Source organism: Charadrius vociferus, unplaced genomic scaffold, assembly GCF_000708025.1.
Source record: "Charadrius vociferus isolate BGI_N301 unplaced genomic scaffold, ASM70802v2 scaffold549, whole genome shotgun sequence".
In the NCBI taxonomy this organism is placed as follows: domain Eukaryota; kingdom Metazoa; phylum Chordata; class Aves; order Charadriiformes; family Charadriidae; genus Charadrius; species Charadrius vociferus.
The window spans coordinates 3,531,428-3,548,934 of record NW_009650103.1 but is presented as its reverse complement, the minus strand read 5'-3'; the positions used below and the strand labels follow the sequence as shown (position 1 = coordinate 3,548,934).

General features: G+C 43.0%; 1 protein-coding gene across 1 annotated transcript in view; it reads left to right on the top strand.

The window, feature by feature from the left end:
- The window catches only part of TTLL11 (tubulin tyrosine ligase-like family, member 11), a 61,345-nt gene extending 49,414 nt beyond the window's left edge, over positions 1 to 11,931 (top strand). Inside the window, exons 9-11 of the mRNA XM_009892351.1 lie at positions 3,243 to 3,500; positions 5,942 to 6,048; positions 11,642 to 11,931. Of these exons, the coding sequence (XP_009890653.1) occupies positions 3,243 to 3,500; positions 5,942 to 6,048; positions 11,642 to 11,931 (655 nt within the window). The remainder of the gene's footprint in view (positions 1 to 3,242; positions 3,501 to 5,941; positions 6,049 to 11,641) is intronic.
- The last annotated feature ends 5,576 nt before the right edge of the window (positions 11,932 to 17,507 follow it).

The following is a 17,507-nucleotide window of genomic DNA, read 5'->3' as shown; positions in this document are numbered from 1 at the left end:
AGGACGGCGTCCAGGCGGGTTTGGGATGGCTCCAGAGGGGGAGACTCCCCCACCTCTCTGGGCAGCCTGTGCCACTGCTCTGCCGCCCTCACAGCAGAGAAGGCCCTCCTCAGGTTGAGATGGAACTGCCGATGGTCACGTTTGTGCCCGTTCCCTCTTGTCCTGTCACTGGGCACCGCTGGAAAAGATGAAGGAGATGAAGAGCTGTTGTTCGGCGGTGTGGGCAGCGCGGCGCAGGCGGCACTGCAGCCCCGCTCCCGCGGCTGGGCAGCACGGGCGCCGGAGAGACCCGGTGCTGGGGTTAATTTCTCTGAAGCTGATCCCTTTAACAGTCTCTTTGGGATTTTCTGTAAAAAAAATATGAAACCTAATGAAATGCTCTGCTTGCATCTCTTAAAGTAAAGCTTTATATTTTTGTAAGTGAAAGCATTAATGATGAATGAATAATGTACAATCCAAAAAGACTCTTGAATTTACAATGAGAAAGGGTTCAGGGCTTCCAGGAGTCATTAAAGCGAATTATGTTGCAAACAACACAACCTTCTCTCCTACTGAGTACAAGGTTTCACATTTGGTCAAGGTCTAGTTCAACTGGCTGCATTTGAATTTTTAAATTCATGAACAGACCTTTTAAGATTAAAAATAGAAGCCTGTGTGCTTATTGTTTCTTGGCTGTACGTACTCTTGCTCTACTGGCAGCCAGAGGGTACTCGATGGCAGTGAAACCACCATCCAATCTTACGTGAGAAAGAACAAAACTAGTAATTTATTACTTTAAGCTTTACTTAACTAATGACAAAAATAACATTATTTTTCTACTTTGCTCTCTGCAGCAAAGAGGAACATTATCAAAGCACTACCTAAGACTTGTATTTTTTTTAAAGCCTTTTTGGAGTCTTTTATCTCAAAAGGGATCACATTTATAGCTATTCAAAATCAGTGAATCTAAGTGTGGATACAACACAAACAATATATTTTAAAATTTGGTAAAAGTAGTCTTGGAAGAAGAGATGCTGTGTGAGTCGCAACGTGACAGCCCCCCCAGCAGCAATGTCTTGGCAGTTACGGGTACTTAAGCGCCGAAAGAGGCTGAACGTGGATGCTTTTTCCAAAGAATTGGTGTGACGTCTGCTGACGTTCAAAGTTCATCCAAATAAACTCGGAGCTGGCGTTTGGCGCAGGGAGGAGTTCCCAGCATGCGTTCGGCGCTGAGCTGCGGTTGCCGTTTGGGACCTGCTGCATTTGAAGGCAAAAATGTGGAGGTGTGAATGAATTTAGAGCCCAGATTCAAGCAGGGTTGAAAACCTGCCCCCTCAAATGCCTTTTAGAAATCAGAGTTCACAATTTAATTCATACTTACTCAATATTTTTTTTGGTGATCATTACTTTTCTTCCCTGTAAGGGCCCTTTCTGACAGTTGCCACGCATTTATTTTCAACGCGCCTCTCACTAGAAATTAAAAGTATAATTTTGAAGTATTCTGTCCTGAAAGGGGACAGAGCGTGGCAACTGAGTAATGTCTTTCAGGAAAATTTAGTAGAAAAGAGAGGTCACAAATCCCATGGGGATATTTGTTATGGATGAGTGACTGCAGGATGGTTGTTTGAGGGCTGAGGAAATCTGCCTTTTGGAATCCAAGTCGGAAGGTACAGATTTATTGCAGATTTGACTTAAGAACTTTTACAGTGCTGTGGGTGGATAATAACTGTGTTGGTTGTTGTTCTCTGCTGGAACAGAGCTTTCTGAAGGACACTAAATCTGCTTAGAAACACAAAAGATCAATGTAGTAAAAGCACTAATTTTTATAGTACCTGGTATGAATTATTCTTGATGATAGGTACTTAAAAAAATGACTGGAAAGAAGATGAAAACCTGTATATGCTTAGTGCGTGCCAAATAATTACCATCAGCTATCAGACTTTCTGAACTTACGAGAATAGCAATCTTGAATTTTATATAGATATGTCAAATGCAGAAAAAAAGTAAAAATATGTCATGCTGAATAAACATGTAACATTTATTTTGGAACATCATTATCTCGATCAGCTTTATTTAGGGAATTTGGCAATGACAGTGACAATGAAATAATGTATTTTGACAGTATGCACAGAGGATTTGAAGAAAAAATAATGGGATTGCACAGAAATTGTCTTTAGAGTAGTGCTTGTGTGCATTGCTGTGAACTGTATCGCTTCTGAATGTATTGTTAGAATTTCTTCTTTGCAAATATACCTTACCATACTTTTTGTATCTTACTTATCAGGGAAGGTAAAAGCTTCTCACTATTATTGGAAAATAAACTTTAATATCATTAGATTATAACAATCTCTAAGCATTTCCCATGAAATATTCCATGAAATTCCATGAAACTCGTCTTTTTTTACATACTTCTATTTGTTCGATGCTGATAACACCAATGTGCAGTTACTGTCTGGTGTTGCCTTGTCTGTGTGGAAGAAATCAGCCTGTTACCTTTTGTGAGGTTGTAAAGACCTTTTGAAAGGAACATGGATATTCTGGAAAATGTAATGTCTTAAATGGTCATCATTTTGAGGTCCTAAAGTCACCCGTCTTTTCGAAAAATACTCACTTTTATAATTCTGTAGCTGGATTAAAAGCCACACCTCTGAATTTCTGAACACTGGTAATGTTTTCCATCTGTTTCTTCAGCTTTGCCAGTGCCCAGAAGGTGCACAGCGAGAATTTGTTGCAGTTTCATACCTGCATAGCAAATTGCTGACCTCCTCCTCGGCCGCAATAGCCAAAGGTGCATAGAAAAAGAGCTGCACGGGGTCAGGGCCACCGTGCGGTGTTGCGGTGACCAGACACCCGCTCCTGCCTTCCTGGGCTGGGAAACCCAAGGTTTTAACAGGGGAGAGGTTCAGTATAAAACAAAAATTTTAAAACTTACAGAAAAACGTTATGATTGTGCCCTGCTCCTGGTCCTTCCAAGGCGAGTTACAAGTTAACAGTAGCTCTCACAATTAACCTGGTAATGGTGCAGCATCTCTTTGTCAGTTGTATTTTGGCATCAGACAATGGTCTGCTCGGTATCCTTTCAGATACTCCTATAACATGATTTCTGCTTTAGAGAACCTTAGTATTTGTTCTTCATTTTTCATTATTGTAAAGATCTCATAAAATAATGTTTTATAATTAAAAAAAAATAATCCAGAAAGACAGCATATTGAATCTTGTAGGAATAAGGTTGACATAAGATACAATTATTTTCTGTGCTCCAGGTGTCAGACTTTGGAGCATGTGTCAGAAGCAAACGAAGAGCTGTTGGACGCAGGACCGGCGGACAGAGGGGAATGCGACAGCACCCACAGTGCGGAGGCCAGCCTCCCCTCCCTCTGCCTCAAGCAAGTGTTTCCCAAGTACGCAAAGCAGTTTAACTATCTGCGACTCGTGGACAGAGTGGCCGCGCTCTTTATCCGATTTCTTGGTGTGAAAGGAACAACAAAGTTGGGGCCAACAGGTTTCCGGACATTTATAAGGTTAGTACGGTGAAGGTTTCTTTAGGAATTGTGTAAAGCATAGTCGAGAACTTCGAAACTCCCGACCCCATGGGGCAGCACGGCTGTCCCTGCGCTTAGCTGAACTGTTGTTGAATAAAAGCAGGCCCTAACAGGGGTACACTTTTAGCCTGTGGGTTTAGTAGCGCCTTCTAAAGAAACTTTTCTCCGTAAGTTCCATTGAACCTTTGCATATTTCAGTATAAAATAGATGTGTTTTTCTCATTCCAAGCTCCCAAAACACCTGACCTATGAAACTATGTCTAGTAGGAACCTGGGTCTTTATTCTACAGCAGATCAGCAATACTTTGGGAGATACTATTTGCAGTCTCAGTCTACATGTCATGTTCCTAGTAAATGGTAGGAATACCATTGTGAAAAAGTGACAACCGAAATTGGGTCACTTGAGATCTGGCTGGGGGGGGCAGAGCCGGCTGCCCCAGGCCACGGGAAAGGCTTTCCAAATGCCATTTGCTGACGCGTTGTGCGCTAAGGATTTGCATTGTGAAATTGCAACTTGCAGTGGCAAGGAACTCAATTTATTTTTTCACATACTTTTTATTTGTGAGGGAGTTTTTTTATTGTTTTTTATGGATCTATCTGTTCTACTCATGGTACAAATATCTCATTTTCTGTCTTTCATTGACAATGACAAAAGAAATAAGCAGCCGCAGCAGATGTACTCTTAAAATACAGATCCTGTTTCTATGCAGATGCATTTAGCATTCAGGAATGAATATAAACAATTTGAGTTATACAAATTACAATATATAGAAAATGACTGAAGGCATCTGCTCTATCCACAGACCAGTACAGGATTGTTTCCAGTTCTGTATTTTCTATTGTTTAGTCCAGCCTTAATTTGGCATTTGTCAGAGAAACACAGTATAAATGCCAACGTTTTCTTTTAAGACTGTTAAAATAAGTTGCCATATCTCAATGAAATAGTGTTTGCAATTTCCTAATGCATGTTAAATTAAACTTTTTAATATTGGCAAAGATTTAATTTTTTTCCTGAGCATCTATACCAACTATATGGCCCTTTCCTGAGATGCTGTCATTACTACTCATTTCAGAGATGAGGTCACATTTCTTTGATGTGTGCTGTATCACTTTTCAAGAATAAAATGGTAGACAAGGGCGACTCTGTGTGTGTGTGTGTGTGTGCATGTGGGCAAGTGGCTGCAGAGACTAGCCACTCAGTTTTGGCTAATCAAAATCTGTTCCCCTTCAATAATTTCTTCATTCTAAAACATAACTAAAAGGGAAACGCTGAATGTGGCTCTTGTCCTCGCTTGGATGCAGACTAAGATTTTTTGGGGACTATCTAGGCCAGACCTTAACTCTCTGTTTTAAGGCAGCTCTGCTTAAGCTACTAAAGAGTAAGATTCTTTTAAATTATCCAGAGGTTTTTTGTTTGTTTGCTTTTGTTTTGTTTTGTTTTGTTTTTCTTTTCTGGCTAGAAATTTTGGCCCGCTCTTTGGCACTGCACTGGTTCCAGCCAGGCTGCCAGACATCTGGAAATCCTGGACAGACACCTAATTCTGACATACTGATGAGCAGCACGCTGCGGGCTCAGACCACACCAGTGTCAGATCTCCTACATGTGCTTATCACCAAACGCCCGAGATGCATCCAGAGATGCTGCTGTTTTCCAGGCAGCGTTCAGTAAGGCACAGGGTAAATCCGTTCCGTGTTCAGGCATGGAGAAGTAATTCTGTGCCTGAAAGCTTTCCTCCAGCCCTTTCCAAACAGGATCAGTCAGTCAAATAAAAGAGTATTTCTCTGTGCAAACTCTGCCTCGTGTAGACAGTCTGTGCAGATTTGTGTTGGGTTTTGCAACGTACCAATTGATTCCATTCTGTTATGGCCTCAGAAAGAGTGCTAGCCATAGCCTGGGAGAAAGCTGGGCATAACAGTCAACTCCTATTTTTAATTGGAATATTCAGGGTTTTCTTCTTTTTTTCTTCTTTTTTTCTGCTTTATTGCAAAGCCAGAATAAACCAGTTAATCTGTAATCTGACCTGCTGCCTTTTTGTGGCTAGAGATTGAGATGAGATTGCATGTGCAAATCGGATTTTGATGCATGCATCGAAGTGGGCTGCTCCTGCCCGGAGCCGCTCCTGCCAGAGGTGGTGCCCGCCAGATCGGCACGGGCAGCAGCACCAGGTACATACAAGAGATGTTCTGCACCTGAAAAATGCAGGGCCTTCAGCGTTTCAGATCCAGACACTTAATGAACACTGGTTTGATTGCTATCTGCGCCATGTGTTTTATTAGACTGAGCACCTTACAGTGGTTGTGGACTTATGACATGGGTAAACTTTTTCCCATGTTCTCTCAGTTGCTCTTGTGGAATTTTTCCTACCTTGGAAGTTTGGACCTAATCAGATTTTTTTCTGTATTTTGTCTGTTTTTAACAGAAACTGCAAACTGAGTAACAGCAATTTTTCAATGGCTTCTGTAGATATCTTATATATTGATATCACAAGAAGGTGGAACAACATGGGAATAGACCACAAAGAATCAGGTAACACTATTTTGTATTTGAAGACTATGGAAGCTGGGTTTTTTTGTAGTTTTGGTAGCTCAAGCACACTTCAAACATTCAGTAAATATAATGGGAACAAGGCACGTACATCTGAGGCAGGTACATGTACAACAGATTCTTCTATTTAGTTCCATGGCAGTTTCCCTTTACCTATAGAATTGATCACTCTTAGTTATCAGTTTATTTATTGGAACAGGTCTGCTGCAAGCCCCTTTTTATGGTTGCAATTTTGCATTCGTTATTCTTGTTGCTGTTTGCAGAGAAACGTTTAAAACATTCCCCACTGAACCTCCAACTTAATTACAGCGTAAGAAGGTATGTCTGTATTAAGAGTAGCTTACCTGCTTGTGCAAAACCCAACCAACCAAAAAGCTATGCAGGAGGTAGAAGTAAATACTCTTCTCTTTTTGATTTAATTCTGTTCCCCAAAAGGTTACTTTGGGGACAAGCAAAACTACCTGTGTTACTTCTCTTTTCCCAGAGTGCTCTCCGCCCCCCACCCGACAGTATCCTCCCTTTTTTCATCTTCGTGGTCGGTGTTTTTGAAGGACAGCAGGCTGCTGCACAAACTGCCACAGTGCTCTTAACGGCGAGTGGCGGTGCTGTTTGCTACAGGCGCCCCGTCCTGGGAATTGTGCTCCTGTTCGTTCATAGAGGGGCGTGAGTCAGTTAAGTCACTTTTAAACATTTTTACATCCAACATGGATTGTAACGCTCAGTGTAGGGGTGCACTCAGGATGGCTGAAAGGCTTTGATAAGAAACTCATCTACCCCAACAAGGATTCACTGTCCTCTGACTTCGTTCCTTCAGCTGGTCAGAGGCACCTTCTGCAGGCGGTGGCGGGTCCGTGCCACAGCATGCTGCTCGGGGTCCCAAATCATTCATCTGAATGATTTACTTCAACTTTAGGAATGTGCAGTTAAATTAAAATGCAGCACATAAAGATGTGAGCCAACAACAGAGGCTATGGGAAGCTGTTTGCTAAACAGCGGTAAGGATTTTCTTTAGTTTTAAAGCCAAAAGGAAAATGTTTATTAAACTGTGTGATCTTATTCCCAGCTTCCTCGGTGATTTACTGTGTTACCACCACATATCTTCTTGATAGTGCAGTTGAGTGGTTGCAAAAATGAATATAAATGTTTCCCTATTACACAGTTGCATTTAGAATATTAACCTATTAGAAGAAGTCTCTCACAATTTAATAAGCAGGCCAGAGGGAGCATTCCGTCCATGCCTTTGGTTTTCTGTTTAAAATTTGATTACATTGTTTGGTTATTTTTTCTGGATTTATACATAAACATGAAAATCAGTTTCATCTCCTGAAAAAAATAGCTCTCTCTCTCAGGCTGCCCAGATCCCAACTGTATAAATTACGTGAACCGAACAGTCTGAAGTTACAAACTGTTCTCAGTTTACCTGTACCCGCGGTAGAGTCTGTCCACATTCACTTCTTGGGGTTTATAAGACAGATTTTTCATAAATTCCTTTCAAAGGAAAACACGCTAATTGAAATGTCAGCGTTTTCTTCTTTCATGAGTTTGGCTCTTATCTCCTGCTCCCACTAAAGGGTCGGCATTCTTAGGTGTAATTACTTGCCCCACGGTGAGAAGCGGTTATAACAGCTTTGGATCCGCACTGATAACCCGTGGACCCCAGAGATGACTTTGGACGTGCAGATCAGGGAGATAACTTTCTGATGTAAATATTTTCTGTCTTGAAGTTTAAAAAAGGTTTCTCTCAACAAAAAAACCTCTTCAAACCTAGTTTTTCTAAATGGTTGAATACATATTTTTTTTTCCTAAATGGTAGCACGCTATTGCTGCAGCATTAAAGTACTTGGCAGTGTTAGATTCTGGCGATAATACCAGCATGCCCCGTTTTCTGCTAGTGAATACAAATTGCATTTGCACGTGTGCCTGAGGTTGCTAAAAATATTACTTGCTTGTGAGAATAGGTGATTACTAAACATCAACAATGGGTTTCTTCTGTTGATTATCTTACGGACTTAGTTTTTTAAAGCAAACTTATTTGCTTCATAAATATTTCTGAAATATTTTCATATGGTAGACATCACCAGGGCGGCAGAGCATTGCGTAAGGAGCCCTGATCTACTTCTAAAAATCCACACTGTGCACCCCAGGTATAATCTTCAGTCTTTGCTTTAAAAATGTGATGTGTTTCCAGTCTGTTGTTTGTTATATATGAGGCAAATATTTGTAACAATACGGTCTTACATCAAAATTTGTGAAAGTTGGCCTTCAAGCATTTTTGTTCAAACAATCGCAGTCTGCGTTCTGCTGTTGTCTTTCCCTCTGTTTTAGGTTTGCTTGGGGGTTTGTACGAGCAGGTCTCTGGGCTGTATAGCCTGGGAATCTCTCCTCTGCAAAAAGCAGGAGGTTAATAACAGTAACGGTATGTTCCGTTCTTTGGTCAGAAGACAAGACACTTTACAAAGTTCCAGAATCTCTTACGTTCCTATGATATGCTCAGTCTTATCAGCGAAAAAGAAGGTTTGCAGTTCTCAGTGAAATAATGAAGAAAAAAGAGTGTTTCTCTCACTAAAGAAATATTTGCATAATGCATTTTTAAAAGCTTGATGAGCACCTGATCCATGCATTTTAGATACTATTTTGCGAGGTGTTTGCAATGTGTTGTTGAGTATGTTATTGACATTTACAAAGAAAACCTATTGAAAATGAAGAAAAGCTGCTGAAATGTGCCGGAGAAACAAACAGCCAAGCTAGCCTTCAGTAGTGAATTACCTCCCCATCTGCTTTGGTCACATTTTTAGGTCTGAGGCAGTAATCTATCAAATAGCTGAGTTCAGGGATTATTTTCTTGTTATATTAATGGCCTAAATACACCATTTAATATATAACTTAATTTCTAAAATTGCTATTACATCTCCATATGAACTTAAGTCCATGAATTCAGCAACTTTTCTGTAGCTCTTGTAAAATTTTGAATAATTTCAATTCCCATCTCAACAACAACAACAACAAATTGTTCCTAACACATTTTTGAGCCATTTATAGCAGGGAAACGGCATTTGGAGTATTCTTGAAGCTTTTATACCACTGTTCCTTGTGGCCATCAAAGAGGATTGTCACATTTAAATCAGCGTGGGATATAGAAATCCACGTTGATTCTGCTGGTGTAAACTGGCATGCTGGTCACAGAGCTGCAAGCTGGCATCTTCCCAGAAATTTGTTCAAAATATATTTTTATATAAGAAGCTGAACATGGACGTGAGTGTATACACTCCTGCATCTTTTTTTTTAAATGCTAAAATAGCAGAAGAATCAAAAGTCTCCAAGTTGAGACTGACTTTTGTATTTGTTATCCCACACCTCTAAAATACATCTGTAGTTCCCTCCTGCGTAAACATCAAGAATCTCAGTGATGCACAGAATAATTTGTGAGAGTGTGGTCAGGTTATGACAGCAGTAAAATTACTTGTATGTAACTTTTTTTTTTTAATATTTGAACATGCTTCAGAAATGTTAATGAGGCTCATATTTGTATGAAATAGATAAGTATTATTTTGCCTTGCTTGAACATAGGTATCCTATAATATCCTGTAGAGTTTGTGTATGGGAATTCAGATAAGGTAAGGCAAAAGGAGAGTAAGTAAAATAGACTGTTCACATGACGATGGAAAGAATAAGTCCAGACCTAAGATTAAAAGGGAGAAGATGAAGGTGTAGTGCAGAGGAGATAGAGTGGTTCCTTATGCGTGAACGCCCGCACTACTTTAGGTAGGTTAGGGTCACCTTAGTTTCACACCTATGCAAAATTTCAGTATTTGCATTTAGCATTTCGGTGTGGGTATAAGTCATTTATGTGGTTAGCTGATAGAATTTCACTAGCAGAAATAATAGAAATGCAAGTGAATCTTCAGGCTTTCAGAAATTAAAAGATTTGTTGAGAGTCTCAATGAGCCAGCCGTTTTCTAGGTGTTAAACCACAAAATACTCCACCTTTTCTGTTGGCTTTGCGTTTGGCCCACTTCCAGCTGTAACCAACACAGTCACTACTTCTGTTGTTGTAAAACAGCAGCTTCTAACTTTTTTTTTTTTTTCCAGTAAATGCTTCACATGAGTATCACTTCTGGGGAGAAAGTGTGTATGCTACCAAAGGTGCTTTCCCTGCCTGCAGCTCACCGTGACTGATAAAATAATTCACTGAGCTGGCAGCTGCTGCTTTCAGATAACCCAACAATTCCTTTGCGAGCTGTTTGACAGCCGAGATCGTTTGCGACCCCGGCTGCAGCCTCGGTTGAGAGAAATTATACTTCAGAATGTAATTGTAATATTCTGAAAAGGTGCCTTTCCTGCAGCATCAATAAGCCAACATTAAGTTAAAAACCCCAGATCTTTCAAAGTCTCAGCCTAAAATAATCGTCTTGAGTGTATGTTCAAACTGGGAGAGCCAGTTAAAGCACAAAGCGGCTATAACTGCTCCTTGTTGCTGGCATTCTGCACAACCGATTGTGGTCTGGCTTCTTAATTAAGCATTAAAGTAGGTTTTACTTCAAGGTTTTAAATACAATAATTAGCGTTAACATGCAGCCCCTCTTGCCATTGGCTGTGGTAGTGTGTCATTAGTACGATGTGATCAAACACCACCTGAAGAGTCTGTGCTGCAGCCTGTGGTTTCTGCGGGGCGCTTTTGTTTGGGAAGGGGCAGAGCAGAGGGTTTTATTATAGCAGAGAAGTTTTTTGGCACTGCACCGCTCTCCCTTCGTACCCACTTCAACTGTTTTTCATTCGGTTGAAAAACCCCTAGTGTAGAGTTCCTGGGGATGGCTGAGAAATGGCCTCATCGCCGCCCAAAGGAAGGCTGAGGGTTCGTACCGAGCAGAGTCTTCGCAGAAGGAAAGCGACGCTTCAAATAAACTCACTTCTGCGCTAAGGTGATACTTGGTAATGGGGTTACCTTGATAGTGCTACAGACTGAAATACCATCCTGTTTCAGTAGGTCTACATTTGAACTTTTGGTTTAGGTTCATCTCTAAAAATAAAAGGTTTAAATAACCCAGTTTGGCTGCCGATACAAACTTGTTTTTCTCTCCAGGTGGATTGTTTTCCTTGGAGCTCAACATGTTACTGCGTCTCTGATTCTGTTTCAACTTAATATGTGAGGCAGCAGAAATCAAGGCTGATGTTACACCGATTTAATTGTGCAACATCTTAAAATCAGCCGTTGCTGTACCGGTTTGCCTCTGGCTGCGGGTCAGGCTGATGGCTCGGCGACAGTGGCCCCCTCTGTGACCCAGCCTGGGCATACCCTCTACTCAAACACTAAATGAGCTCATGTGCATGTTACATACAAATAAAACCTTGTCTTTTGGTTTTTGAAGGACAGGCAATTTCTTTTCCTAGTTAGCATTCTAGATGGCTGCTGTTTAATTTAAAAGCCGTTAACTAACACAAGTGTATGTGTCCGCACCCAGCACGTGCACATTTGGCCTTGGTGCTAAGGAAACAAGAGAGATTGTTATGTTTAAAGAATGCAGTTTGCTGGAGAACACCGTGCTGTGAATCTCCTATAAACACCTTTTCCTTGCAGGAATGTGTTTGCAAGCCTTTGTCGAAGCTTTCTTCTGCCTGGCCCAGAAAAAATACAAGTCCCTCCCACTTCACGAGCAAGTGGCATCGCTGATCGATTTTTGTGAGTACCACCTGGCTGCCCTGGACGAAAAGCGCCTGGTTTGTGGCCGGGGAATCGTGGAGCGCCGAAGCGCAGTAGTTCCTTGTCAGACAGATGGACTTCACCTTACACCAGCTACACATACACCCCTCCTGAACCGCACCGCTGCAGCTGGTAAATTTGCAGATTATAGAAATCATCGCTATTAATGGTGCTAATTCACCAGGACAGAACTGAGAATTAATCCTCAGGTTCGTACGTGTACTGCAGGAGAGACAGACTCTTGAATTCCTTCATCTAACAGTCACGATTATTTATTTCAGCTTTTTAAATTCATGCTCTTCAGAAGTCTACTGCAGGCTCCCCTTCTCAGATAACGATCCTGGCGATGGCTATTTATTTACCTCTCTGTCGGACCTACAGCACAGCTCGTGACAAACTGTGCTTTCATCCCGAGTGTACAGAAACCCATATGTGACGACAGGGACCAAAATACAGTGGGACGATACCCGGCGTCACGGGATTGGTTGCGCTGATGGCGAGGCACGCTCGTGTCGAAGGAATTGCATTGCTTTGTATGCACTGGATGTATCACGGAAACCAAGTAAGGAGCTGCTGTCCCAAATACCAGTTGTGGACTCTGGAAAACTGAAACCTGGAATTATGTTTGTGGTCAGACTTCAGGCTTTGACCCTCTTCTTTCCATGGATTGGACTGCACGTGTTGGAATCAATACAGATTTGATCATTGTCTATGTACTTATTTTTTAAAGTTGGTCTTAAAACACTGAAATCACATTTTGGCTTCTGCTTCTTTGTACGTGTCTTTGCCATGACAAGTACTGTTAATTTTTTAAAGAAAAACTAGAGATGTTTGTCCTTTTGCTTCCACAGAACCAATAAGCTGACACTAATTCACAGAAAAAATTTACTTCATGAAGTCAAATTTGGTGAATGAAGTGGTGGTTTTGTCTTCAGGTACTAAGCACTGCTTCTGCGAGAAGCTTTACAGTGCGAAGGACGAAGAGTTCACGTAAACTCCAGTGAAACCAATCCTGTCACTGACTGTAGGCTAACTAATGGTATTCTAGGTTTGCTTATTTTTTGCCATTTGTGTGCTTGTTACCCAATTTGGACCTCTAATAACATCTAGAGCAGATTTGTTTGTCTTTGCACATATTCTTCATTTTTCCCCTTAAATAACAGTATAACTCTGTACAAATTAGATCTATATTATTTCTCAGGATGTTTTGTGAAGGATGCTGGACTGTACCACTGGAGTTGTACAGAGTAGTCTTTATTTTTCAAGACTTCCATAATGACACTCCTCTCGCGGGGGCCTGAGCAGAACCTGAGACTGGCTGAAAGGACGTGAGAAACTTGGAACTTCGGGGTTGTTTGGTCGAATTCTTTTCAGTCTCCTATTTTATTACAATAACGTCTGTCTGCATCTGAATTTGATTTTCCTCCTTTGTTCTACTCTTCACTGTTAATGAATTGAGTTCTGTGCTAGTGTTCTCCATACTGGCAGAAAAGGCAAAGCCATAAGATGGCACAGCCTCTGGGCATTTAGCTTTGGAGTGGAGAAAAAATGACCTGAGCTTGCTATCGGCACGTTCCCACGGCCGGTGCATCAGAAACGCGAAAGGAAGCACACGGTTGGTGCAGAGGGAGTCCACCCCTTTAATGTCACAGACTAAATTCACACACGGTGTCGAGTGAGTTTTTACTTCAGGAAAAGTTGAGAGTTTCTTTTCCTGATGTTAGTTTGAAGCAGCATGTGTTTTTCCTAAGTGGCAATCAGCAGCATGGCAATACAACTCAGAGCTCCAGCTGAGCCCACGAGAAACTAATACCTGGCATGTGTTAATATCAGACGTGGGCGTCTCTTCTTCTCTTTGTCTTTTTCTGTAACACCTATAGGAATAGTAGTAGATGATCTTTTTTAGTTCTACGGCTAGACTGTTTGAAATGTTAGGTATTGTACATAAGAGGATGATTGTGGACTAATGCCACTGCCCTCAGCCTTGTTTAAGTTTCATAAAGATTATTGCAGTATGAAGATAAAATGCCAAACTCCAAGGTCTGGCATCTGTCACGACCAATGAAGCTGAAAGGGTCATTTTTTTCACGCTTTCATTGTAATATATTTGAAGACATTCACAAGTTGAAAAATGGTTACTTCTCATTTTGTGACATCTGACATTTGTCTTGCGATTGGCAGTGTGTTACTAGAAAATAGCTTACAGTTTCTCTCATCTTGTGATTGATGTCCTGTAAAGATGGAGTTACAGAAGAGTCGGATTTGAAATGCTACAACTGCGAATGCCTTTCCTTACAGCTTTCAAGTAGTACAATCTGTGGCCTAAAATACCCAGGTTTTACTAGTGTATGAGCTACCGTGATATCAATGGAATAAATTAACTACTGTACATAATGAACACTGGTAAGATCTCCCTCTGTTTTGGAGATCTTTATATAGTCTGTGGATCTAATACAGGTTTTTATGGCCTGTGCATGCAGAGGCTGATGCAGTGTGCCCTGTTTATCTCCCACTTCAGATATGAAGGGTCCCTTGTAGAACAGTCAAAATATTCAATTATCTGCCTCTAGTAATCCAGTGTTCATGTATTTATATAATTGGAAAATTAAATGCCATATTATTCTCAGGGGGAGGAGGGGGATGAAACAGGAGCGTACTTCAGAGACTTAATGACAAAGTCACATTTCTCTTCCCTGCCATCTAATGCAATTTCCTCTCAATATTATTTAGCATCCAAAACAATTTCACGTAGCCTTTAAATTACCAGTCTGTGCACATGCAAAAAAATGACCAGAGACACTTTATTCAGAATATGAATGCTAACACACTGATAATCTTTTAATCCTGAGATACCTTTCTAGCAGAAGAAATAATATATGAAAGGTAGTAGGTGTTGGTTTTTTAATAGTACTTTTCCATGTATTCTTTTCAAAGAATAATACAGCACTGACTACTCCATTTATGGCACATGTGTTATGAACACTGCATATCAGTGAAATCTTTCTTGTTACCAGACGCGCTGGGCCTGGTATTCCTCACTGGGTATAAATCAGAATAAAACACTTCAACATCTAAGGAAGATTTGAGGCAAGTGAGTCCAGAATTTCAATCCAGACATCCCCCTTCCCTGCAGGCTTGTATCGCCCAAATGCACCTAAACTCACTGATTCCTCATTCGATTTTGAGTTCTTTTCCCACACAGAGCTGATTGTGGGCTAAGTCACTTGAAATTTGTCTTCAGCCTAATCTGGATCAGGCCCTTGACACTTAATTACCCTCTGCCCAACCGGCCCCATTACAGCCAGACATTTTGGGAACATTTCCCACATTCTAAGCAAGCGGCTTCTCTTGCCACACGCTTCTAGCTACTTTTAAAGCACAGCTGGAAAGGGAGCTACTCGGCTAATTACACAGGTCATGCCCAGGTGAGAGACCCAAGTAAGTCCACCTGCTTCAGCATTCATCTTCTCACCTGGAGCTCGTACCCCGGCCATCAGGTGACTCCATTTTACTGGCTTTACCTCTCTGGTTGCATTAGTCTCCTGTTCAGCCCGGTGTCAGGAGGCCAAAGCATCCTTCCCAGAGAGGGGCGACGGCAGTTGGGAAACGCCAGTGATGGGGAGGGATCTGGTCCTCATCCTTCCGAGCCTCGCACAGCTTTGTGGACAAGGTCAGTGCAGATCCTCCTACTCTGGGTGCTTGGGTCAGAGGGGGATGGAGCCTCTGTCGTGATTTTGGGGTGCGAGAAGGGCATTGCTGCGGCACTGCTGGATGTGGGAGCTCTCAAGGGCTACACTAAGGCTGTAGGAAGAGCTGCCAGCTGGGTCCCACCTGCGTGGTGCCTCACCTCTTGCACTTGCTGTGGTATGTGCTGTGAATGACTTCCACAGGCGCCGTCACAGCTCCTCGTGTCTAGCCAGCACTGTGTCTGACCTCTCTCTCATCTCTCTCTGATGGTCAGTGACAATCTACTGCTAAATATTACCCAGTTCCCTCTAATTTGTTTTCTTTTCTGTCATGCTTTGCTGTGTTTCCTCCTAATTTTGTTTCTCAGCTTGCCTAATAAACTGATGTGGTCAGCGTGGCTGAATCCATTAGTTCAGCTTCCTCTGTTGCTGTACAACCGTTTCTGGAAGACACGTGTCTTCATTTTGAGGTGAATCTGTCCTGCGTTGTCTCTTCGAGGTGTTCCTGTGCCGCAGCCTTTGCTCAGTCGATGCATCAGTTGGAGTTTTTCTCTGTGGGTGGGTAGAGGACTGATCTCTGCAGCCCCGTTGGGTGGGTGATGCCCTTCCAGACCCTCTCCTCAGCCCCACTGCCATGGACACACTGGTTCCCAGCGCCCGGGCTGCCTTTCAGTTCCACGGAGCAGAAATGCATGATAAATTATATTTGGTCAGGTCCAGCCCTAGCAGCAGGAGCCTCGGTGGGCTTCCGGGAGCGTCCCCACACAGGGAAATCACCATGGCTGTCCCTGCCCCGTTCCCTGTGCCCTTCCAGAATGTCCCCAGCAGCGGCTGCTGTTGTGGGGAGAGGCCATTTCCCACCCGGGGGACCGTCCTGCAGCAGTGGGTTCGTCATGAGTGAAGTGGGTGATTCATTACAGTTGTTGCTGTTTGTTGTCAGTGAGAAGGGAGCAGACTGCGGGACCTGCCTGGGCTCTACGCCGATGGCGCTCGGGGAGCGAGCCGCCGTGCTGCTGCGCAGTTCCTTCGTTTGAAATGGGGAGACCAAGTTGAAGCAATTGGCACATCTGGTCTGGACTTTGCTTTTTTCCAGCCCTGGTCTCCGTCCTCTGCAGAGGCCGATCAAAGCCTCCCGCGGCAGGGAGCCGTGTGCGGCCTCGGTGGTGCGGTGGGGACGTGGTGGGGACGGTACGGTGGCATCAGCAGGTGGATCCTCTCCATCGTGAGCTCCTCACAAGTGCTCAGTCAGGGCTCTGCCTACCATTGGCTTTGCTGATACTATTCAATTGCTATTAAACGGACCCAAATTCGGTAGCTATTTATAAATATTGTTAGGAAACACATCAGTAACAAGCCCTGGGCAGGTCGTGCTGAGCCCCGGTGAGGATGCGGAGATGGAGGTGCTGGGGCTGTTTGGGTGGGGGCGCGGGCAGGAGGGCTGCCGTGGCCCTCGGCGTCACAGCGAGCTGCCAGCATGACTCATCTTTGGTGGAAGATAAACGCATCTTTAGAAAAGTGATTATTTTTTTTTCTCTCCCCTCTGCTCACCTGTTGCCCTCTGTGTTTTAATCAAAGAACTTTACTTTGTTTATTTTCTTTTTTAAATTCTCGTTCTCACAGCTTTTAACTTCTACCTTTCACTTTTACTTCCTACTTTTCCCTCCCTTATTGTCATGGTGAAGGAGGGGAGAACTGAATTCTCTCACCTCCCCCCTCCTAATCCTGGAGTTTTTTTGGTATTATCAAGAAGTTAGATTACTGAACCCTGCAGTTCTCACTGGTGTCTCCCGCTCTGGGGAGGTTTCTTTGCAGGAGGCTCTGTCTGGAGCCCGCGGCCGCAGCCCGGCTCCCCGGCCGGGGAACCCGCTACCTCAGCTCCCTCTGCGCCCGTCTGCTCCGGTGCTCCCGGTTCCCTTGTCCCCGCGTGCCCAGGCACCTTGTGCCGTCTGTGCCCGCTTTGCGCTACCTGGCGCCGTTATCTGCAGCCGTTCGGCTCCGCGGGTGACTCTGCCAGCCGTGGCCACCCTCCAGGCGGGGTTTGTGGCCGTCACAATTTC